Source organism: Oncorhynchus mykiss, chromosome 17 (assembly GCF_057628025.1).
Source record: "Oncorhynchus mykiss isolate SJ-2025 chromosome 17, ASM5762802v1, whole genome shotgun sequence".
Lineage (NCBI taxonomy): Eukaryota > Metazoa > Chordata > Actinopteri > Salmoniformes > Salmonidae > Oncorhynchus > Oncorhynchus mykiss.
In genome coordinates, this window is record NC_143038.1 from 67,206,809 (window position 1) to 67,233,035 (window position 26,227).

Consider the following 26,227-nt stretch of genomic DNA (forward strand, 5'->3'; position numbering starts at 1 on the left):
ACCACCAGAAAATACTTGACTCTAATATTACTAGGATCTGATTTCTTGCTTTGAACTCGTTGAAACATGTTGGTATTACAGACTCAAACAGGTACATGTTTAAAAAATCAGTGAAGACATCTGCCAGTTGGTCAGCACATGCCCGGAGCAAACGTCCTGGTAATCCGTCTGGCCCCGCAGCCTTGTGTATGTTGACCTGTTTAAAGGTCTTACTCACGTCGGCTACGGAGAGCGTGATCACACAGTCGTCCGGAACAGCTGATGCTCTCATGCATGCCTCGAAGCAAGCAAATTTAGCTCGTCTGGTAGGCTCGTGTCACTGGGAAGCTCGCGGTTGTGCTCCCCTTTGTAGTCTGTAATAGTTTACAAGCCCCGCCACATAAGACGCACGTCGGAGCCGGTGTAGTACGATTCAATCTTAGCCCTGTATTGGTGCTTTGCCTGTTTGATGGTTTGTCGGAAGGCATAGCAGGATTTCTTATAAGCTTCCGGGTTAGAGACCCACACCTTGAAAGCGGCAGCTCTACCCTTTAGCTCAGTGCGAATGTTGCCTGTAATCTATGGCTTCAGGTTGGCGTATGTACTGTGGGGACGACGTCCTCGATGCACTTATTTTTATTTAATAAATTTTTGAATGTTACCCCTTTTTCTCCCCAATTTCGTGGTATCCAATTGTTTTAGTAGCTACTATCTTGTATCATCGCTACAACTCCCGTATGGGGTCGGGAGAGACGAAGGTTGAAAGTCATGCGTCCTCCGATACACAACCTTCTTAACACCGCGCCATCCAACCCTGAAGCCAGCCGCACCAATGTGTCGGAGGAAACACCGTGCACCTGGCAACCTTGGTTAGCACGCACTGCGCCCGGCCCGCCACAGGAGTCGCTGGTGCACGATGAGACAAGGATTTCCCTACTGGGCAAACCCTCCCTAACCCGGATGACGCTAGACCAATTGTGCGTCGCCCCATGGACCTCCCGGTCACAGCCGGTTACGACAGAGACTGAGCGCGAACCCAGATTCTCTGGTGGCACAGCTGGCGCTGCAGTACAGCGCCCTTAACCACTTTGCCACCCGGGAGGCCCCCTCGATGCACTTATTGATAAAGCCAGTGACTGATGTGGTGTACTCCTCGATGCCATCGGAAGAATCCCAGAACATGTCCCAGTCTGTGATAGCAAAACAGTCCTGTAGTTTAGCATCTGCTTCATCTGACCACTTTTTTATAGGCTGAGTCACTGGTGCTTCCTGCTTTCATTTTTGCTTGTAAGCAGGAATCAGGAGGATAGAATTGTGGTCAGATTTACCAAATGGAGGGCGAGAGAGAGCTTTGTACGCATCTCTGTGTGTAGAGTACAGGTGATCTAAAAAAAAATATCTCTGGTTGCGCATTTAACATGTTGAAACTGATTTAAGTTTCCCTGCATTAAAGTCCCTGGCCACTAGGAGCACCGCCTCTGTGTGAGCGGTTTCCTGTTTGCTTATTTCCTTATACAGCTTACTGAGTGCGGTCTTAGTGCCAGCATTAGTCTGTGGTGGTAAATAAACAGCCACGAAAAGTATAGCTGAAAACTCTCTTGGCAAATAGGGTGGTCTACAGTTTATCATAAGATACTCAACTTCAGGCGAGCAAAATCTAGAGACTTCCTCAGATTTCGTGTACCAGATGTTGTTTACAAATATGTTCAGACCCCCCCCCCCCCCCCCCCCCCCTTGCCTTATCGGAGTGTGCTGTTCTATCTTGCCGGTGCAGCGTATATCCCGCTAGCTGAATATCCATGTCATCGTTCAGCCACGATTCCGTGAAACATAAGATGTTACAGTTTTTGATGTCCCGTTGGTAGGATATTCGTGATCGTACCTCGTCTAATTTATTGTCCAATGATTGTACGTTGGCAAGTGATATTGACGGTAACGGCAGCTTTCCCACTCGCCTTCTGCGGATCCTTATGAGGCACCCCGCTCTGTGTCCTCTGTACCTGCGTCTCTTTCTTTTGCCAATGACGGGGATGTTGACCTTTTCGGGTGTTCGAAGTACGTCCTGTGCATTCAGGAGGATGTTCCCTAAGTAACATATAGGTCATTGGGATAACAGTTATAAGCTCAGGTACTGCTGGGATTCATACCCAGGGTCTCCTGTATACAAGACAGGTGCTTTCACCAGCTAACTCACAGTTACCAACACATCTGCAATGCAGTTTGGCAAGCCCACTCTTTGAAGGAGGTGGATGGCAGTTGGCTCAAATGTGTCAATTGCAATCTACAAAGCTTGAAGAGTAATGTGGAAGTAATCTGGAAGTATAAGATGGTCCTTCGAATGCCACAATAAAAACATTTTATTGTTTTTGCCTATTTTCCATGTGTCCTATCTGTGCTTTGAATTCAAAACAGTTAACACAAACTAAGCTAGCAGTGTTATTAAAAGTTCAATAGAAAAATGCCTTCGTACCTTCGAATAACCTATAATTATTGTTCTCAGATTGTTAATAAAACCTCCCAGGAAAAATTTTAGGGAACCAAACAAAAATATTTCTCAGAACCTCCCTGCATTCTGTTCCCAGAACAGGCTACATTTGTTTAAAAAACATTCAATTTTAACGGTCAGGAAACTTATGGCTACGTTCCCAGAACCAATGGAAAACCAAAATCATACACTCCCACAACTTCCAAGGAACAAAATGTGCTAGCTGAGTAAAGTTTCTTACATTCATTGTCCTTCAAATCTCTACAACCCATCCCTGTTTTACATGAATTAAACAACATTTATTCATATCTGAATTATTAAACTTCCACATTAATCGCAATAAACACAGTTGAGCCAACTTGGATTTAATTTTCCAAACATATAGCCTACAGATCAATGAAAGGTACATAATGATAGGTTCCAAGACAAATTTCACAATTCTATCCATCAGAGTAAACTACTGTTGTATGCAAATTTCTTTTCTAGCCACAGGCATGCTGCATATCACTAAACAACAATAAATTGTTGATGTGGTTCTGCCAATTGATTCAATTTATTGATTTTTAAAATAGTTCAATGTTGACTACAGACTTGGGTTCAAATACATGTGCATTTGAGTATCTGGTATTTTCAAATACACAGCCCAAAACAAATACTTTTGAGTATTTTAACGGTTATTTGTCAAAACGAAATGGTCTACCAAATTATGTTTTGTTGAACCACCTGCAACTAGTATGTACGGCATTCGCCCTGAGGAGCGTGTTAACTGTCCGCTGCCACCTGTGTCGTACTCATCCTGAAACGTGTTAAAGTTCGGAACAATTGATTCCGGCTATACACACCAGGTCTCCAGTGTACCTTCACAACCCGGTGTGTTCGGTTCCTACTCTTCGCACTCTTCCTCCAGTGTGCCTCCAGGGTCCAGTATGCCCTGTTCTTTCTCTCCACACTCGCCCTGAGGTCCGTGTCCCCAACCCGGTACTACCAGTGCCGGCACCACGCACCAGGCTTCCTGTGCGCCTCCGGAGCCCAGTACGCCCTGTTCCTGCTCCTCGCACTCGCCCTGAGGTGCATGTCCCCAGCAAGGTACCACCAGTGCCGGCACCACGCACCAGGCCTACAGTGCGCCTCAGCAGTCCAAAGCGTCCGGCGACGGTCCCCAGTCCGGGGTCTCCAGCGACGGTCCGGGGTCTCCGGCGACGGTCCCCAGTCTAGAACATCCGCCGATGATCCACGCAGCGAGGGTCCCCAGCCCGGGGCCTACGGCGAGGATCCGCAGTCCAAAGGATCTGACGATGATCCACGGGTCAGGGCTACAAGTGCGGACTCGGTGTTAGGAAGGGGGACGGAGTCCAGAACCAGAGCCGCCACCAAGGTTAGATGCCCACCCAGACCCTCCCATATAGGTTTAGGTTTGCAGCCGGGAGTCCGCACCTTTGGGAGGGGGGGGGGTACTACTGTCACGCCCTGACCTTAGTAATCTTTGTTTTCTTTATTTGGTTAGGTCAGGGTGTGACGAGGGTGGTATGTGTAGTTTTTGTATGTCTAGGGGTTTTTGTATATCTAGGTGTTTGTCTATGGTTGCCTAGATTGGTTCCCAATCAGAGGCAGCTGTTGATCATTGTCTCTGATTGGGGACCATATTTAGGTAGCCATATTCCTTGGGTATTTTGTGGGTTATTGTCTGTGTAGTTGCCTGTCAGCGCTCGTGTCGTATAGCTTTACATTCATTTTGTCACGCCCTGGCCTTAGTATTTTGTGTTTTCTTTATTATTTTGGTCAGGCCAGGGTGTGACATGGGTATTTATGTGGTGTTTTGTCTAGGGTTTTTTTGTAGGTTATGGGATTGTGGTTTAGTGAAGTAGTCTAGGTAAGTCTATGGTTGCCTAGAGTGGTTCTCAATCAGAAGCAGGTGTTTATCGTTGTCTCTGATTGGGAACCATATTTAGGCAGCCATATTCTTTGAGTGTTTCATGGGTGATTGTTCCTGTCTCTGTGTTTGTTGCACCAGATAGGGCTGTTTCGGTTTTTCACGGTTCTTGTGTATGGTGTATTCCTTTTTCATCTTCATTAAAGATGTATCAAGATAACCACGCTGCATTTTGTTGCTCCTCTCTTTCACCAGAAAACCGTAACACATTTTGTATACTTTGTTCAGTGTTTCTCTTTCATTAAAGAAGTATGTATTCTTATCACGCTGCGCCTTGGTCTCCTCGTTATGACGAACGTGACATTGGCCTTGTGAAGTCATTGTCAAGTAAGCAAGAGATACTGTTGCATGTAGGTCTAGATTATTTATGGGTTGATCATATATAAATATCAAAACATTATTTTATGGATTGATCATATAGCCAGGAGTAAAATCAACTCATAAAAGTTTATCTCAGCTGGTAATCACAACATTTTGAGATAGTGTGAAGGAAAGACAGTGATGACGCTCATTGACGTTGCTGCAAATGATGGGGAATAACCAATTGTGATATTAACAACTCAAAAGCAATTCCATGTGGCGCAGGAACCACTGACTCGCTACCCTTTATTATTAAGACACCTGCTGGTAACGTAACTGGTTAGGACAGCTCATGAGGTCTCCTAAATTTCTTTCAACTAGGTGGGACTAATGACTAAAGAGGATTCATGCATATCTTTTATTTTTACCAATAAGAGTAGGAGTAAAATGTCTCTATTCTTAGAATTTTCTACTCTGAGATGCTTTGTGGATAATGGCCCGAAATGTACATAGTTATTTTCACACGCTCACACTAACACATGTTCTTAAACACAGGTCTGAAACACCAGAATGTAACACATTGATTAATTAATTACATAAGTATATACTGCATTGCCTTTACGGTATGTACCCTTTAGGGTATGGTTTTGTTATTAAAATGAAACTTCTTTATCCAGTGTATATATATACCAGCATTTATAGTACTGACAGGGAACTAAATACTTTCTTGTTCTTATATCCGTTTGAATTTCATTCAAGAGTACATAATTAGTTTGTTTTTGCTTTGCAATGCCCGATAACTGGTCAATGTCTCACCTCCAAAGCTGTATCCAAATCCACCAGATGATGCTGAGCCACAAATGATTAGATCTATCTGGCTTGAACAACCACTGCCTGAGCCCAGTGATGCAAAAGTGGACAACCATATCAGGTTCAGACTATCACCATGTCTTTCTGTCCCTTCAGTATGGGAGGTTGCTTTATCTATTGAGGTTAGTCAGTCGGTCGGTCTGCCAGCCATCAGAGGATTCAGTCAGAGGCCCTGCATAGTCACTATCTGACACCTACAGAAACAGTTTACAGTATACTCCTAGTGGTGGAGACTGAGGTGGATCCTGGGAAACGGAGTCCTACAAGCTGTTTTTCTCAGTGGCAGTGGAGCTGGTAGTGCCGGAGCTGGTGGCGCCGGTGCATTCTGCAGTTTCTGTGCTGCGGGGGAAGTAGACGGTGGTCTTGTGTTCTTCGTAGGTGTCGATGTGTTTCAGGTGCACCACCATGTGCAGCGCGTAGGCCAGGACCAGGAGAAGGATTAGAGAGGTGATCAGACCCATGAGGATAGCTGGGGTGAAGAACGTAGCGCAATCACTGGCTGAGCCAAACTTGTTGGACAGCACATTGAACGATTGTATCTGTCGAGCAAAGAGAAATATAAAGGTGAGATGTTTGAGTAAAGTAAACGATGCAACAAAGTAGGGCTGTAACGAAATCAGTATTGCAAATCAGAAGCAGACAACTTTTTGGTCCTTAAAAAACATGCTGTATGTAACATATCATCAAAGCATCCAACCAAAATATATTTGAGATTTTTTAAAACAGGGTGCAAGGAAGAGTGAATCTAAACAGTGAAGTTACAGTGCCTTGCGAAAGTATTCGGCCCCCTTGAACTTTGCGACCTTTTGCCACATTTCAGGCTTCAAACATAAAGATATAAAACTGTATTTTTTTGTGAAGAATCAACAACAAGGGGGACACAATCATGAAGTGGAACGACATTTATTGGATATTTCAAACTTTTTTAACAAATCAAAAACTGAAAAATTGGGCGTGCAAAATTATTCAGCCCCTTTACTTTCAGTGCAGCAAACTCTCTCCAGAAGTTCAGTGAGGATCTCTGAATGATCCAATGTTGACCTAAATGACTAATGATGATAAATACAATCCACCTGTGTGTAATCAAGTCTCCGTATAAATGCACCTGCACTGTGATAGTCTCAGAGGTCCATCAAAAGCGAAGAGAGCATCATGAAGAACAAGGAACACACCAGGCAGGTCCGAGATACTGTTGTGAAGAAGTTTAAAGCCGGATTTGGATACAAAAATATTTCCCAAGCTTTAAACATCCCAAGGAGCACTGTGCAAGCGATAATATTGAATTGGAAGGAGTATCAGACCACTGCAAATCTACCAAGACCTGGCCGTCCCTCTAAACTTTCAGCTCATACAAGGAGAAGACTGATCAGAGATGCAGCCAAGAGGCCCATGATCACTCTGGATGAACTGCAGAGATCTACAGCTGAGGTGGGAGTCTCTGTCCATAGGACAACAATCAGTCGTATATTGCACAAATCTGGCCTTTATGGAAGAGTGGCAAGAAGAAAGCCATTTCTTAAAGATATCCATAAAAAGTGTCGTTTAAAGTTTGCCACAAGCCACCTGGGAGACACACCAAACATGTGGAAGAAGGTGCTCTGGTCAGATGAAACCAAAATTGAACTTTTTGGCAACAATACAAAACGTTATGTTTGGCGTAAAAGCAACACAGCTCATCACCCTGAACACACCATCCCCACTGTCAAACATGGTGGTGGCAGCATCATGGTTTGGGCCTGCTTTTCTTCAGCAGGGACAGGGAAGATGGTTAAAATTGATGGGAAGATGGATGGAGCCAAATACAGGACCATTCTGGAAGAAAACCTGATGGAGTCTGCAAAAGACCTGAGACTGGGACGGAGATTTGTCTTCCAACAAGACAATGATCCAAAACATAAAGCAAAATCTACAATGGAATGGTTCAAAAATAAACATATCCAGGTGTTAGAATGGCCAAGTCAAAGTCCAGACCTGAATCCAATCGAGAACTGAAAACTGCTGTTCACAAATGCTCTCCATCCAACCTCACTGAGCTCGAGCTGTTTTGCAAGGAGGAATGGGAAAAAATGTCAGTCTCTCGATGTGCAAAACTGATAGAGACATACCCCAAGCGACTTACAGCTGTAATCGCAGCAAAAGGTGGCGCTACAAAGTATTAACTTAAGGGGGCTGAATAATTTTGCACGCCCAATTTTTCAGTTTTTGATTTGTTAAAAAAGTTTGAAATATCCAATAAATGTCGGTCCACTTCATGATTGTGTCCCACTTGTTGTTGATTCTTCACAAAAAAATACAGTTTTATATCTTTATGTTTGAAGCCTGAAATGTGGCAAAAGGTCGCAAAGTTCAAGGGGGCCGAATTCTTTCGCAAGGCACTGTAGGTAAATTGGAAGCTTGTGCAGAAGGGCTTTGGAAACAAGAGTGTAATGATGTGATCTACGTGACTTCAAAAAGTTTCAGCCAACCTTTTGGTAAAGAATGCAGTCTCCTGTGATCAAGGGGACTCATTCGATTATAGAACCATCCAATGAGCCAATCTTACGTGAATTTGAAAATATGTATTTAAGCACGAGTTTTATATGAGTAAGGGCTTCCTGTACAGCTGTAAAATCGGACTATAGCCTTGTCACAGCCAGGTCAGCAGTAGGGGAAATTGCATACATAATATTATCCCCTGCATCTTGATAAAATGTAAACATTTTAACAGATTGATCAATAGCATTTATATAAATAGCGAAAAGAGCAGGGCCTAGTATCGACCCAGGTGGAACTGTCATGTATTGTCATGTTGTGTCCTGTTCCTGTTCTTTCTCTTCACCCTGTCTCCCTCTGCTGGTCGTATTAGGTTACCTTTTCTCCCCCGCTTTCCCCCAGCTGTTCCTTGTCTCCTCCTAACTACCTCGTCACCCCTTTTCCCACCTGTTCCCTTTTTCCCTCTGATTAGTCCTCTATATCTCTCTCTGTTTTTGTTCCTGTCCTTGTCGGATTCTTGTTTGTGTGTCTCATGCCTGAACCAGACTATCATCGTGTTTGCTGCAACCTTGTCCTGTCCTGTCGGAATCTACCTGTCCATCTGAGCCCACGTGTGTTCATCATTAAAGAAACTCTGTTTGTTAATTCGCTTTTGGGTCCTCATTCACGCACCTGACAGAAGAATCCGACCAAGAATGGACCCAGCGACTTCGGATCCTCTCCACTCAGCCGTCGAGATCCAGGGAGCGATGCTAGGCAGACACGAGCAGGAATTGTCTGCTGCTCGACATGCCGTTGAGACCCTGGCCACCCAAGTCTCCAACCTCACAGAACAGGTTCACCATCTCCGCCTCGATCCACCGGCCACTTCCAGGGCTTTCGAATCTCCGGAGCCCAGAATCAATAACCCGCCGTGTTACTCTGGGGAGCCCACTGAATGCCGCTCGTTCCTCACCCAGTGTGATATTGTGTTTTCTCTCCAGCCCAACACTTACGCCAGGAGCACTGCTCGTGTCGCCTACGTCATATCTCTCCTTACTGGACGGGCTCGTGAGTGGGGCACGGCAATCTGGGAGGCAAGGGCTGAGTGTACTAACCAGTATCAGGACTTTAAGGAGGAGATGATACGGGTTTTTGATCGATCTGTTTTTGGGGAGGAGGCTTCCAGGGCCCTGTCTTCCCTATGTCAAGGTAATCGATCCATAACAGACTACTCTATTGAGTTTCGCACTCTTGCTGCCTCCAGTGGCTGGAACGAGCCGGCTTTGCTCGCTCGTTTTCTGGAGGGTCTCCGCGCAGAGGTAAAGGATGAGATTCTCTCCCGGGAGGTTCCTTCCAGCGTGGATTCCTTGATTGAACTCGCCATTCGCATTGAGCGACGGGTTGATCTTCGTCACCGAGCTCGTGGAAAGGAGCTCGCGTTCTCCGTTGCCCCCCTCTCCGCATCACTACCATCTTCCTCTGCCGGCTCGGGAGCTGAGCCTATGCAGCTGGGAGGTATCCGCATCTCGACTAAGGAGAGGGAACGGAGAATCACCAACCGCCTCTGTCTCTATTGCGGTTCTGCTGGTCATTTTGTCACTTCATGTCCAGTAAAAGCCAGAGCTCATCAGTAAGCGGAGGGCTACTGGTGAGCGCTACTACTCCTGTCTCTCCTTCAAGATCCTGCACTACCTTGTCGGTCGTTCGTCAGCTTCCTGCAGTGCCTTAATAGACTCTGGGGCGGAGGGCTGTTTTATGGACGAGACCTGGGCTCGGGAACATGACATTCCTCTCAGACAGTTAAGGGAGCCCACGGCCTTGTTCGCCCTGGATGGTAGTCCTCTCCCCAGGATTCAGCGTGAGACGCTACCTTTAACCCTCACTGTTTCTGGTAATCATAGCGAAACCATTTCTTTTTTAATTTTTCGTTCACCTTTTACACCTGTTGTTTTGGGCCATCCCTGGCTAGTTTGTCATAATCCTTCCATTAATTGGTCTAGTAATTCTATCCTCTCCTGGAACGTCTCTTGTCATGTGAAATGTTTAATGTCTGCTATCCCTCCTGTTTCCTCTGTCTCTTCTTCACAGGAGGAGCCTGGTGATTTGACAGGGGTGCCGGAGGAATATCACGATCTGCGCACGGTGTTCAGTCGGTCCAGGGCCACCTCTCTTCCTCCACACCGGTCGTATGATTGTAGTATTGATCTCCTTCCGGGAACCACTCCTCCCCGGGGTAGACTATACTCTCTGTCGGCTCCCGAACGTAAGGCTCTCGAAGATTATTTGTCTGTAGCTCTTGACGCCGGTACCATAGTCCCCTCCTCCTCTCCCGCCGGAGCGGGGTTTTTTTTTGTCAAGAAGAAGGACGGGTCTCTGCGCCCCTGCATAGATTATCGAGGGCTGAATGACATAACAGTGAAGAATCGTTATCCGCTTCCTCTTATGTCTTCAGCCTTCGAGATCCTGCAGGGAGCCAGGTTTTTCACTAAGTTGGACCTTCGTAACGCTTACCATCTCGTGCGCATCAGGGAGGGGGACGAGTGGAAGACGGCGTTTAACACTCCGTTAGGGCACTTTGAATACCGGGTTCTTCCTTTCGGCCTCGCTAACGCTCCAGCTGTCTTTCAGGCATTAGTCAATGATGTCCTGAGAGACATGCTGAACATCTTTGTTTTCGTTTACCTTGACGATATCCTGATTTTTTCACCGTCACTCCAGATTCATGTTCAGCACGTTCGACGTGTCCTCCAGCGCCTTTTAGAGAATTGTCTTTTTGTGAAGGCTGAGAAGTGCACTTTTCATGCCTCCTGCGTCACATTTCTCGGTTCTGTTATTTCCGCTGAAGGCATTAAGATGGATCCCGCTAAGGTCCAAGCTGTCATTGATTGGCCCGTCCCTAAGTCACGCGTCGAGCTGCAGCGCTTTCTCGGCTTCGCGAACTTCTATCGTCGTTTCATCCGTAATTTCGGTCAGGTGGCAGCTCCTCTCACAGCCCTTACTTCTGTCAAGACGTGCTTTAAGTGGTCCGTTTCCGCCCAGGGAGCTTTTGATCTCCTCAAGAATCGTTTTACATCCGCTCCTATCCTTGTTACACCTGACGTCTCTAGACAGTTCGTTGTTGAGGTTGACGCGTCAGAGGTGGGCGTGGGAGCCATTCTTTCTCAGCGCTCCCTCTCTGACGACAAGGTCCACCCATGCGCGTATTTTTCTCATCGCCTGTCGCCGTCGGAACGTAACTATGATGTGGGAAACCGCGAACTGCTCGCCATCCGGTTAGCCCTAGGCGAATGGCGACAGTGGTTGGAGGGGGCGACCGTTCCTTTTGTCGTTTGGACTGACCATAGGAACCTTGAGTACATCCGTTCTGCCAAACGACTTAATGCACGTCAGGCGCGTTGGGCGCTGTTTTTCGCTCGTTTCGAGTTCGTGATTTCTTATCGCCCGGGCTCTAAGAACACCAAGCCTGATGCTTTATCTCGTCTCTTCAGTTCTTCAGTAGCCTCCACTGACCCCGAGGGGATTCTCCCTGAGGGGCGTGTTGTCGGGTTGACTGTCTGGGGAATTGAGAGGCAGGTAAAGCAAGCGCTCACTCACACTCCGTCGCCGCGCGCTTGTCCTAGGAACCTTCTTTTCGTTCCCGTTCCTACTCGTCTGGCCGTTCTTCAGTGGGCTCACTCTGCCAAGTTAGCCGGCCACCCTGGCGTTCGGGGTACGCTTGCTTCCATTCGCCAGCGTTTTTGGTGGCCCACCCGGGAGCATGACACGCGTCGTTTCGTGGCTGCTTGTTCGGTCTGCGCGCAGACTAAGTCCGGTAACTCCCCTCCTGCCGGCCGTCTCAGGCCGCTTCCCATTCCCTCTCGACCGTGGTCTCACATCGCCTTAGATTTTGTCACCGGACTGCCTTCGTCAGCGGGGAAGACTGTTATTCTTACGGTTGTCGATAGGTTCTCTAAGGCGGCTCATTTCATTCCCCTTGCTAAGCTTCCTTCTGCTAAAGAGACGGCACAAATCATCATCGAGAATGTTTTCAGAATTCATGGCCTTCCGTCAGACGTCGTCTCGGACAGAGGTCCGCAATTCACGTCTCAATTTTGGAGGGAGTTTTGCCGTTTGATTGGGGCTTCCGTCAGTCTCTCTTCCGGCTTTCACCCCCAGTCTAACGGTCAAGCAGAACGGGCCAATCAGACTATTGGTCGCATCTTACGCAGTCTTTCTTTTCGCAACCCTGCGTCTTGGTCAGAACAGCTCCCCTGGGCAGAATACGCCCACAACTCGCTTCCTTCGTCTGCGACCGGGCTATCTCCTTTTCAGAGTAGCCTCGGGTACCAGCCTCCGCTGTTCTCATCTCAGTTCGCCGAGTCCAGCGTCCCCTCCGCTCAGGCTTTTGTCCAACGTTGCGAGCGCACCTGGAAGAGGGTCAGGTCTGCACTTTGCCGTTATAGGACGCAGACTGTGAGGGCTGCTAATAAGCGTAGAACTAAGAGTCCTAGATATTGTCGCGGTCAGAGAGTTTGGCTCTCCACTCAGAACCTTCCCCTTAAGACGGCTTCTCGCAAGTTGACCCCGCGGTTCATTGGTCCGTTCCGTATTTCTCGGGTCATTAATCCTGTCGCAGTTCGACTTCTTCTTCCGCGATACCTTCGTCGCGTCCACCCGGTCTTCCATGTCTCCTGTATCAAGCCCGTTCTTCGCGCCCCCGCTCGTCCTCCCCCCCCCCCCCCCATCCTTGTCGAGGGCGCACCCATCTACAGGGTCCGTAGGATTTTGGACATGCGTCCTCGGGGCCGTGGTCACCAGTACCTCGTAGATTGGGAGGGGTACGGTCCTGAGGAGAGGAGTTGGGTTCCCTCTCGGGACGTGCTGGACCGTGCGCTGATCGAGGATTTCCTCCGTTGCCGCCAGGTTTCCTCCTCGAGTGCGCCAGGAGGCGCTCGGTGAGTGGGGGGGTACTGTCATGTATTGTCATGTTGTGTCCTGTTCCTGTTCTTTCTCTTCACCCTGTCTCCCTCTGCTGGTCGTATTAGGTTACCTTTTCTCCCCCGCTTTCCCCCAGCTGTTCCTTGTCTCCTCCTAACTACCTCGTCACCCCTTTTCCCACCTGTTCCCTTTTTCCCTCTGATTAGTCCTCTATATCTCTCTCTGTTTTTGTTCCTGTCCTTGTCAGATTCTTGTTTGTGTGTCTCATGCCTGAACCAGACTATCATCGTGTTTGCTGCAACCTTGTCCTGTCCTGTCGGAATCTACCTGTCCATCTGAGCCCACGTGTGTTCATCATTAAAGAAACTCTGTTTGTTAATTCGCTTTTGGGTCCTCATTCACGCACCTGACAGGAACACCTTTATGTACAAGAAATTCAGACTTAACCTCATCAATCACGATGGCCGGAGTTCTGTAACTAAGATAATCATGAAACCACGAGCAGGAGTCAGAGCCCAGGCCAATCGAGGACAACTTGTTCAATAAAATAGCATGATCAACAGTATCAAACGCTTTTGAAAGATCCACAAACAAGGCAGCACAATTAATTTTAGCGTCTAAAGTACTGACAATATCATTAACAACTAATGTGGTGACTGTGCTATGCCCTGGCCTAAACCCAGATTGATTTATATTCATAATAACATGCTCAGATAAAAAATAGTGAAGTTGCTTTTTTACCAAAGATTTTATCATCTTAGACAGACATGGAGGCCTGGAGATTGGATGATAATTATCAAGATCACTATCATCTCTGCCCTTATGGAGTGGCGGCACTGTTTTCCATACTTTTGGAATTTTTCCTGATAACAATGTTAGATTTAAGATATAGCTTACTGAGCCAGCAATGAGGGGGGCAGCTCACTTGAGCAGATCCAGTTCCATTAGGTCAGCCCCTGTGGATTTCTTTGTATCTATAGCAAGAAATCCTTTAGACAAATCTGACCATGACTCCATCTTGTTGCTCCCCTAAAGGCAGAAACTAAAACAGGAAGCGCCCGTGCTTAGGTTTATCCAACGCTGGTCTGACCAATCGGATTCCACGCTTCAAGATTGAAGCAATCACGTGGACTGGGATATGTTTCAGGTAACCTCAGATAATAACATTGACGTATACACTGACTCGGTGAGCGAGTTTATAAAGCATTCCCTAACCAGAAACTGTGGATTAATGGCAGCATTCGTGCAAAACTGAAAGCACGTACCACCGGATTTAATCATGGCAAGGTGACTGAAAATATGGCCGAACTACAGTGTAGTTATTCCCTCCGTAACGCAATCAAAGTGTCAGTATAGAGACCATGTGGAGTCGCAATTCAATGGCTCAAACATGAGACGTATGTGGCAGAGTCTACAGACAATCACGGACTACAAAAAGAAAACCAGCCCGTCGCGGACATCGACGTCTTGCTTCCAGACAAATTAAACAACTTATTTTGCGCGCTTTGAGGACAGTGCCACCGACAAGGTCCACTAACAAAGACTGTGGGCTCTCCTTCTCATGGCCAACGTGAGTAAAACATTTAAACATGTTAACCCTCGCAAGGCTACCGGCCCAGACAGCATCCCTAGCCGGGTCCTCAGAACATGCGCAGACCAGCTCGCTGGTGTGTTTACGGACATGTTCAATCAATCCCAATCCCAGTATGCTGTCCCCACATGCTTCAAGATGGCCGCCATTGTTCCTGTTCCCAAAAAAGCTAAGGTAACTGAACTAAATGACTATTACCCCATAGCACTCACTTCTGTCATCATGAACTGCTTTGAGAGACTAGTCAAGGATCATATCACCTCCAGCCTACCTGTCGCCCTAGACCCACTTCAATTTGCTTATCGCCCCAATAGGTCCACAGATGATGCAGTTGCCATCACACTGCACACTGCCCTATCCCATCTGGACAAGAGGAATACACATGTATGAATGCTGTTCATTGACTACCCATTCAACACCCTCCAAACTCATCATTAAGCTTGAGACCCTGGGCCTCGACCCCGCCCTGTGCAACTGGGTCCTGGACTTCCTGACGGGTCGCCCCCAGGTGGTGAAGGTAGGAAACAACTTCTCCACTCCACTGATCCTCAACACTGGGGCCCCACAAGGGTGTGTTCTCAGCCCCCTCCTGTACTCCCTGTTCACCCACGACTGCGTGGCCATGCACGCCTCCAACTCAATCATCAAGTTTGCAGACGACACAACAGTGGTAGGCTTGACTACCAACAACGACGAGACAGCCTACAGGGAGGAGGTGGGGGCCGGAGTGTGGTGTCAGGAAAATAACCTCTCACTCATTGTCAGCAAAACAAAAGAGATGATCGTGGATTTCAGGAAACAGTAAAGGGAACACCCCCCTATCCACATCGACGGGACAGCAGTGGAGAAGGTGGAAAGTTTTAAGTTCCTCTGTGTACATATCACCGACAAACTGAAATGGTCCACGCACACAGACAGTGTGGTGAAGAAGGCAAAACAGTGCCTCTTCAACCTCAGGAGGCTGGAAAAATGTGGCTTGTCCCCGAAAACCCTCACTAACTTTTACATGTGCACAATTGAGAGCATCCTGGCTGTATCACAACGCATCACCGGGAACAAACTACATGCCCTCCAGGACACCTACAACACCCGATGTCACAGGAAGGCAAAAAAGATAATTAACGACAATAACCACCCGAGCCACTGCCTGTTCACCGCATTTCCATCCAGAAGGCGAGGTCAGTACAGGTGCATCATAGCTGGGACAGAGAGATTGAAAAATAGCTTCTATCTCAAGGCCATCAGATTGTTAAACAGCCACCACTAGCACAGAGAGGCGGCTGCCTACCTACAGACTTGATATCATTGGCCACTTTAATAATGCCATTTTAAGAATGTTTACATATCTCGCATTACTCATCTCATATGTATATAATGTATACTGTATCCTTCACTATCTATTCTTTACTATCTATTGCATCTTAGCCACTCGGTCACTGCTCATCCATATATTTTATACTTACAGTGCCTTGCGAAAGTATTCGGCCCCCTTGAACTTTGCGACCTTTTGCCACATTTCAGGCTTCAAACATAAAGATATAAAACTGTATTTTTTTGTGAAGAATCAACAACAAGTGGGACACAATCATGAAGTGGAACGACATTTATTGGATATTTCAAACTTTTTTAACAAATCAAAAACTGAAAAATTGGGCGTGCAAAATGATTCAGCCCCTTTACTTTCAGTGCAGCAAACTCTCTCCAGAAGTTCAGTGAGGATCTCTGAATGATCCAATGTTGACCTAAATGACTAATGATGATAAATACAATCCACCTGTGTGTAATCAAGTCTCCGTATAAATGCACCTGCACTGTGATAGTCTCAGAGGTCCGTTAAAAGCGCAGAGAGCATCATGAAGAACAAGGAACACACCAGGCAGGTCCGAGATACTGTTGTGAAGAAGTTTAAAGCCGGATTTGGATACAAAAAGATTTCCCAAGCTTTAAACATCCCAAGGAGCACTGTGCAAGCGATAATATTGAAATGGAAGGAGTATCAGACCACTGCAAATCTACCAAGACCTGGCCGTCCCTCTAAACTTTCAGCTCATACAAGGAGAAGACTGGTCAGAGATGCAGCCAAGAGGCCCATGATCACTCTGGATGAACTGCAGAGATCTACAGCTGAGGTGGGAGACTCTGTCCATAGGACAACAATCAGTCGTATATTGCACAAATCTGGCCTTTATGGAAGAGTGGCAAGAAGAAAGCCATTTCTTAAAGATATCCATAAAAAGTGTCGTTTAAAGTTTGCCACAAGCCACCTGGGAGACACACCAAACATGTGGAAGAAGGTGCTCTGGTCAGATGAATCCAAAATTGAACTTTTTGGCAAAAATGCAAAATGTTATGTTTGGCGTAAAAGCAACACAGCTCATCACCCTGAACACACCATCCCCACTGTCAAACATGGTGGTGGCAGCATCATGGTTTGGGCCTGCTTTTCTTCAGCAGGGACAGGGAAGATGGTTAAAATTGATGGGAAGATGGATGGAGCCAAATACAGGACCATTCTGGAAGAAAACCTGATGGAGTCTGCAAAAGACCTGAGACTGGGACGGAGATTTGTCTTCCAACAAGACAATGATCCAAAACATAAAGCAAAATCTACAATGGAATGGTTCAAAAATAAACATATCCAGGTGTTAGAATGGCCAAGTCAAAGTCCAGACCTGAATCCAATCGAGAATCTGTGAAAAGAACTGAAAACTGCTGTTCACAAATGCTCTCCATCCAACCTCACTGAGCTCGAGCTGTTTTGCAAGGAGGAATGGGAAAAAATGTCAGTCTCTTGATGTGCAAAACTGATAGAGACATACCCCAAGCGACTTACAGCTGTAATCGCAGCAAAAGGTGGCGCTACAAGGTATTAACTTAAGGGGGCTGAATAATTTTGCACGCCCAATTTTTCAGTTTTTGATTTGTTAAAAAGTTTGAAATATCCAATAAATGTCGTTCCACTTCATGATTGTGTCCCACTTGTTGTCGATTCTTCACAAAAAAATACAGTTCTATATCTTTATGTTTGAAGCCTGAAATGTGGCAAAAGGTCGCAAAGTTCAAGGGGGCCGAATACTTTCGCAAGGCACTGTATATATTCTCATCACATTCCTTTACTTGATTGTGTGTATTGGTTTTGTTGTGGAATTTGTTAGATATTAGGTTTTGTTGTGGAATTGTCAGATATGACCAGTTATATACTGCTGCACTGTCGGATCTAGAAGCATAATTAATTTGCTACACTAGCAATAACATCCGCTAACCATGTGAATGTGACCAATAAAATTTGATTTGAAGTACGGAATCAAGGATTTATTTTTCTGTGAATTGCCGAAATGCAATAACTACCATTTTCTGAGTTAATCTGCAAAATGTCAGAATCAGCATTAAGCCCACTCTTAGATATAGTAGGGTTAGACGCTCTTTGAAAAAGATAGCCCGCTGAAATAAAATGGCAATTAAATCCATCAATGATGTCATTTTTGTCTGTAATGGGACCAGAATTAATTTGTTGGGGCAGAGAGTAGGAAGTGCAACCCTTTAGAGATATGACAGTGTTCGAGAATTTAGCCAGATTCCCTTTACAATCGTAGAGTGGTTACATAATAATCCCATTTAGCCTTTCTGATTAGTCTTCCACATTGATTCCTCAGTTGACTAAAAGATTGCCAATCTCGGCCTAAGCCTGTGTTCCTGGCCTTGATCCAGGCAACATTCGTCTTGTGAATGACTTTGGATAATGCAGGAGTGAACCAGGCATTCGATCTACCTTTACTGTCATAGTTTTGAAGGGGCATGATTATCTACAATAGTATTGATGACATTTGCAAAAAAGCTTAAATCTAAATCAGGTTAAGGGATAGCTGAGATACAATCAAGGTCACTAAAATAAATACTTTGTAAAAATAAAAATAAAAAGCTTTTTTAAAGGTCCTCTTAGTGATGACACGAGGCTTAGATTTATGCATTCTCATATCTCTGACACAGGCAACTGGCCAACGGTCACTAAAATCCAGTGAGAAAACCCCACTATCAACATATTTATCTGGAGTATTTGTCAAAATAAGATCAATCAGGGTAGATTTCGATGGATGTTTAGGATTGGGCAGTGTAGGCTCAGTTATCAGCTGAGACAGGTTTAGGATTGGGCTGTGTAGGCTCAGTTATCAGCTGAGACAGGTTTAGGATTGGGCTGTGTAGGCTCAGTTATCAGCTGAGACAGGTTTAGGATTGGGCTGTGTAGGCTCAGTTATCAGCTGAGACAGGTTTAGGATTGGGCCGTGTAGGCTCAGTTATCAGCCGCGACAGGTTTAGGATTGGGCCGTGTAGGATCAGTTATCAGCTGAGACAGCTTTAGGATTGGGCCGTGTAGGATCAGTTATCAGCTGAGACAGCTTTAGGATTGGGCCGTGTAGGATCAGTTATCAGCTGAGACAGCTTTAGGATTGGGCTGTGTAGGCTCAGTTATCAGTTGAGACAGGTTTAGGATTGGGCTGTGTAGGCTCAGTTATCAGCCGAGACAGGTTTAGGATTGGGCCGTGTAGGCTCAGTTATCAACTGAGACAGCTTTAGGATTGGGCTGTGTAGGCTCAGTTATCTGCTGAGACAGGTTTAGCTCAGAGCAAATATATTTTAGCGTATCTGACAATATTAGAATCTCCCAAAATGAATAGTTCATATTTACCATACTTAGATAGCAATTGAGATAAATTGTTAAGAGAACATGAAGAAGCCGAGAGGGGCGATACACTCCTACTAGTTTCAGCTGGTTATTATGACCAAGGCCCACATTAAGAACAAGACAATCAAAATGCTTAGGGACAGATGTAGCAAGATTTACAAAAACATTTGAATGGTCAATATGGCAACACCCCCACCTCTTCCTGTTCTGTCCCATCTGTAATCATTACAACCAGATAGAGACACATCAGAGTCCTGCACAGAATTATTTCAGAAATGAGCAGAATGTCCACATTGGATTGAGAAGCCAGAATTAAAATAAAATACATCTTTGAAATCAAAGTTCTGGAATTTACATGAACTGATCCTAGACCGCAGCTGCCGGATTTCAGGTCAGATGGAGTCTAATACAAGCATGCTATGATCAGTAGGTAACCCCTTGTTTGAAAATACCATGGGATTGGTTTGAATTGGTATAGGTACAAGATTGTCTAGAACCATTGGGTCTATGCCTCGAGTGAGGACATGGGTTAAAAATAAGAGTCAATGAGGGTTGTCTGTGGCGGGCCTGCAGAATGATGACAATGCTGATAATTTATGGTTGTCTCAGCGCAGCATATAAAGGATATGATATACTTTTTTAATCTTGTGGATTTTTCTATATCATGTAACTCTTTAAAAAACCAAACATTCATCTTTCTGGGTTCATACACAAACACACAAAAAAAAACTATACAATAAATAACAAGGTATTGTAATGGTATAAAAAAAATAGTGCCATCTAGAGGTATAACTAGGAACTGCCCTGTGTTATGACCAGTTGAATAAAGCCCATTCAAGTTGCAGTTCTGTTTACAGATCTTTCATTATTATTTTACCAAAATGTTTTAAGAAACAATACAAGTTATCCAGTTATCCATTATAATTCATCAGGAGTAGCTGCCGGGTTCCAACAGAACCCTCAGAACATGCTCCCCTATTAAAACGTGCCTCGCCCTCCTGCCATAAAACGATGCCTCCCCGTAAAAACAATGCATGCCAACCTGGAAGTCTGTGAAGGTGATGTGCCAGTTTGCAGAGTTGTCTGTGATGGAGCTGGGTACGAGCAGCGTGTCGTACTTCTGCAGACTGCTGACGTGCTGACAGTGGTAGGAGTGGGTACTAGGAGCGTAAACATCGGTGGCGTTGAACGTTGCCTCATGGGTCCAGTTGTAGTGGATGTGTACGCTGTCCAGAGTGAACCAGTTCTGCCCTGCCGACTCATAGAATGTGTTGGACATTTGTAGTCTGTTGGAACAGTGCATATACATTGATCACACAATTACATTTGAGTAATTTAGCAGATGCTCTTATCAAGAGAGACTTACAGTCAGTGTACAGTACAATAAATAAATATCAAGTATCACAACCAAAATGGACCCCGCACAATATACTTCAGACCAAGTGTTTTTATTTACCTACATGTGACCTGACCAGGAAAACCATGGGCCTATCTATTATTTGTAAATTGGTCCTTATAGCCTAGCACTGGCTATAAAAATGAATGAAGAGACAAACCTAATTGCAAGTCCTCTCAAGTTCTCCACATCTCCGAAACGTAGTACAAGCCTGGTGGAAAAATAAGGTTCAATAGTACTGTCGAATTAATTAATCAATTAATTAAATTTAATTTTTGTGTCAAATTGCCAGTTGGCAACCCATCCCTTAGGGGATTAATTGACACGTAAACAAACATTACAATAATTCCCTCTGATAATTTAGTGATGATTCTTCTTCCAGAGTTCTCTGTCATTACTTAATCCTTCAAAAATGGAGGATAGCAAGGAAGAGTAATGTACTGGGAAGTGCAGGAGGAATATCTACAGCCGCAAAGCAGACATACGTAGCTTTGTCTTTACTGCACATAGAGCCTTTGGTGTCCACTGGTGCATCGGGGCCGAAGGCCTTCTCTGTGAGATCCACTAAGGTGCTGTTCCTGAACCTGATGGCAAGCTTCCTGGCCCTAAACAGGATACATGTTTTGCTGTTGTAAACCACGCTCAGAGGAGAGTAAGGAAGAATGCTGGATGTCTGCAGTAGTCTCCGTTTGGTTCTGTGTGGGGAGTCCAGCTGCCACTCATAAGGCTGATGGTGGGAATGAGAGGATGAAACAGGAAGGGGTGAAAGAGGGAGAGTGAGAGCAGAAGAGACAGAGGGGAAGACAGAGAAAAGAATAAAGGGAGAAAGAGAGGTAGAATCACTGATTGACGAACAACAGTAATCTGAAAAACTATTACAGATTGCTTTTTCATCTCATTGTGGGGGCTACAGTGGGCGTTCATTGACCAATAAGACTTTGTGTAAAGGTGTTGTTGTTAGGAATAATCCAATCTAGTTATAATTTTTTGTTGAAATTGAATCCAATGGTTTATCTCACTGAGACTAAGCCTTCTGTCTGGGATTAGTTTCAGACGACTGGGAATAAAAGCTTTTTTCATTAACAATGCCATATTGGATTCCTAGAAACGTCAGTCTCTAGTGTCTAATCACACACACAGTAGTCTATATCTCCCTTCTCTGAAGTGTGCACTCGTTCACTATGTTCTGCAAATCTGGTGGAGGCATTGGCTAGTGGGAGTTTCCACCACATTTGTTGTACTCGTCATTTCCTTTCAAGTCAGTGAAGTGAAGTGAACAAGTACACACTTCGGGAGGAAGGAAAGATAATAATTGGGACCTGCAGGACTCTCCTGAGAGGGTCCTCCGCTATAAGCGAAGAACTCTCCCCATCGGAAGCAGCACTGTGGCTCTGGGCAGCCAATCCATCTGTATACAAGGAGAAAGAGAGAAATGTTATTAAATAAAATATGTAGAACTTATAAAGCAATTATCAAATGAATATTAACAATGTGTCACCACTACACCAGTGTCACTATTACACAGGTAAATGAACAACATAAGGCGAAGTGTTACCAGTGAATTATAGTGTATTTTTTATACACATACCATGAAAAACAGGATTCAAAACATTTACATAATCAATTGACAATAAGGGAAAATAACTCACTGTTTTGAACCCTGATATCTTGGGATGTGGGCCCCGCTAAACTGTAAACATACAAAAATAAATGATTATTTCAGATGATATAGAAGTAACCTATAAGGTACTCGACAGTGAACATCAACGTAAATATCCCTTATAGTATTATTAGGACTGTAGATGTAGAGACAATGGTAGATTAAACATAACATCATTAAAATAAAAAAAGATTTAATATTAATGTCACAAATGTATAATTTGTACAGTTCTTTATTTAGAATGTAGTTATGTTGTTACATTTAAAAACCTAGCAGTACTACTTATGTCTCTGTGAGTGAGGCGGAGATATAGCATTTTGCAAATAAAACATTATTTTTTTGTCTCTCTGAAATTAAACCATCAACTGATAGATTTTAAACAAATAAATGTATGTGTTTGAACAACCCCATGCCATGATCAGATAGTGGAAAAAACCACACCAATCTCTTTTAGAATGTCTTTAAAAAATAAAAGGTAATTTACCAACATATCTTCCCAGACCGTGGTGTCCTTACTGGGAATCAGGGAAGCTAGCAGCCAGACCATGGTATCCTTATTATGGCTAAGGGGGGTTAGCGTAGACTGTCTGCCCATCAGATCTGAGGAAGCAACCTGGACTGGCAGACAGCAGTGTTGGAGTCCTCAGGAAGTAAACTGAAATTCCAATGTTCTTCATTTGAATTGGGATTTCAGTTAACTTCCTGAATTGAAATGGAATTGACTCTAACCCTGACTGACAAACATTAGCAGTGTAATTTTAGCACTAGCCTGTAGTCTGTAAAAAAAAAAGAGTCGCTGTACTTTTATATCAATGCAAATTTCAGCAATGTAATTGTACAAAGCACATTTTCTACAGCTTTCGTCTTCGGGTGTCGAGTAGAATTCTCCATTGGACCATTACTAGTCTATTAGAGCAGTGGGTAGTTCGCATCTATAGTTTACCCAGTCATAATCCAATGCAGAGCCTGGCGCTTGCAACCGCAGGATAGTGTGTTTGATTCCCAGGACCACCAGTAAGTCAAATGTATGCAAGAGTGACTGGAAGTCGCTTTAGATAAAAGCGTCTGCTAAATAGTATTTATATTACATTGAACACAAATATTCTGCATGAATCAGAATTCCTTATCTGATTCGTTCATCACTTCATAAAGCATGAGGGCATAAGGCTTGACCCTGCAGTAAGGCACTGCATTGTGTGTGGCGATTTGTTTAACACTATTGCAGAGAGGCATATACTACTGTAATACTATGTTATCTATAACAGGAATAGATCATATTCAGTGTACCTCAGTGTAAAAGTGTAATTATCTGACATTTGTTATTGAAAGTCCATCTGTGGCTGTATCTCTGTTGGCCTGGTTCAGTGATATAACAATACATTTGGGAGTTGATGAGGAGTGAGTGCTCTGTCTTCTTGTTCACCAGCAGATGCCATTGTTACATAATAAAAAGTGACAAAACACTGAGTCATCATTTATCTGAACACAAACGTCAACCTGAATTTGCTACACAGACCTACACGGCCTCATCAAAACCACTAACCTAAGCAGAAATGTAGCTTTCATTCAAACGACTGAACCGATTGTGATGATCTACAGGGGATAGAGAAATCCTCTCCTACCTCTGTCCCCACCCCACCCTACACATCAGCTTACAAATCCACTCTGTAGTCTACCCTGCCGCTGTCATTGACTGGCTGTAACATAGCATGTTGTGGACCAGCCATTACATAATAAATATGATCCACTGATCATCTCTCTCACTCACCTCACAATGCCAGGCATGTCATATATTCTGTGAGGGTAAGTTTGAAGATAAGAGGGGCTGCTTTTAGACTTCCACCTGTGCTCAGACTAAAGCCTGCACCGCCCTACATGTTGCCACCAATGCTCTTGAGGCAATATGTTGCCAATTACATTAGGGGTTTTTATATGAAGTTAAATGTTCCCTAATAGATGAGCCCAAGGTGTTGGGAGACAGGGGGAGAATAATTACTTTGGTAAACAGGTCGGGTGTGGGGGAGTTGATCTTTTCAGTTAAAGATCAAACATGTTTAGCAGTATTGTCCATGTATAGTTTGTTCCTAAATGCACAAAAGACACATTGACAAGTGAAATGAGCCTGAAAATGTGTTTTATTTATTATGTTTCAGGGTTATTGCATTTGGAATGATCCTTACCTCTTGGATCATCAGGTGACTTTGTTTACTGTATTCTATGTTTTCATCACATTATAAACTGGGTGGTTCAAGCCCTGAATGCTGATTGGCTAACAGCCGTGGTATATCAGACCGTATACCACGGGTATGACAAAACATGTATTTTTACTGCTCTAATTACATTGGTAACCAGTTTATAATAGCAATAAGGCATCGCAGGGTTTGTGGTATGTGGCCAATATACCACGGCTAAGGGCTCTATCCAGGCACTCCGCATTTCGGGGTGCACAAGAACACCCCTTAGCCGTGGTATATTGGCCATATACAACACCCCTTCACGTTTCTTACTTAAATATCACAATATCACATAACTACCCTACAGGGAGCATTATAAGCTGCTGCTTTGTATTTGGGGCATGTTTACAGGCATCTGAATTGAAATATCAATCAAATATGATATGAAGAAATGTATAAACAGTACGTGTACAATACTGCCTAACATTTTAGCTTAATATCTGATCTTATTTTTAGATATAAAGCCCCTGTGCTGTGTATTCAAGAAAGGTTGACTGGAGGCTGCTGGAGCCTAGGCAGCAGCAGCTGGGGCAAGTATCAGGGTTTTGACAAAATGCCACATGCCAAAACAGGATGATTAAGAAGGCAGCAGGGTTCAGAAGGTGGGGGTATTCAAGGCACCAGGATTTACCGGGCAATCTGCTATGTCATATTTCAGTCAAAATATGGTGGATCCGGCTCCCCCAGAATAATGCATTCATTAAAGTTATACAAAATACAATTCATGGGATATTATATCCATGTTCTTAAAATGAACTGCAATAATTCCATTGTCAATCACTAGAACCAAAATCAATGAATTGCTGTTCAATGGAATACTACAACCAAATACATTAATTTACTATAACAATCTGTACCCTTTTCGTCACAGTTAACATATTCTATTCAATGTATTCAACTGTAAAGCTAAAGAAAATAACGTTTCTGCGTTACAGAAATAACTAAAGTTTTTTATGTGATTATCGTTATTACATTTTTATTATTTGTGTGGCAGCTGTGCCAGACATACTGAGGTGAATAGCGTGGAATAAAATATAATTCCTCCATCTAGCATCATACGGAGCTGTACTCAAATAGTGTAATTCTCAGAGGAAAGCTGTCTCTGCAGTATACAGCGAACATAATTTGACTCCATCTCATCTCTGATGTAGCAGCATTCATCCCTGCCTATTTTTTTGTAGTGCATATATGGATTTGCCCTGTAAACTGATGCCTTCAGTGCAACACCCATGGATTGTCTCTTGTATTTCACTGACAGAGTCCTAGTAGCTACATTTGCATTGCAGATGTGCACACTACAGTATCGTACCCTACAGTAACAGTGCAGTAAATGTACAAGAAGGAAATCACTATCACAATGGTTACAGATGATACGAGATCATGCTTTTTACAGATTCACAAACGCATTCTAAAACTGTATCTTTCTCTTCATTCTCACGGTCTCCATCACACTATAAAAGACCTTCGTTCTCCCCCTCCGTCTGCACAGCATCCATCCATCGCCCTGCCTGACTCCAGCCTAGAGTTGAAATAGCTCCTTTCACACCTACCTTTTTTCCACAACCGCAGACACTTGATCAAAGGACAAAGAGAGCTGCAGAAAAACGACAGAAAATAAATTCAAATACATAAATAAGTCTTGTTTTGCCATGGAGCCGGCCAGGTGAGACTGCCACAGATGATGACTGCTTCATAACGTTCTTCGATAAGAGCCGAAGCCTGAACCTAAT

General features: G+C 44.4%; 1 protein-coding gene across 1 annotated transcript; it reads right to left on the bottom strand.

Moving 5' to 3' along the window:
- Window positions 1–4,747: 4,747 nt before the first annotated feature.
- On the bottom strand, window positions 4,748–26,227 carry LOC110494733 (V-type proton ATPase subunit S1). The gene is made up of 7 exons (XM_021570052.3): window positions 26,048–26,227; window positions 22,253–22,293; window positions 21,923–22,011; window positions 21,089–21,330; window positions 20,764–20,814; window positions 20,250–20,493; window positions 4,748–6,103 (listed from the first exon to the last, which is right to left on the bottom strand). The coding sequence occupies exons 1-7, from the start codon at window positions 26,146–26,148 to the stop codon at window positions 5,825–5,827; spliced, it is 1,047 nt and encodes a 348-aa protein (XP_021425727.1). The 5' UTR covers window positions 26,149–26,227; the 3' UTR covers window positions 4,748–5,824.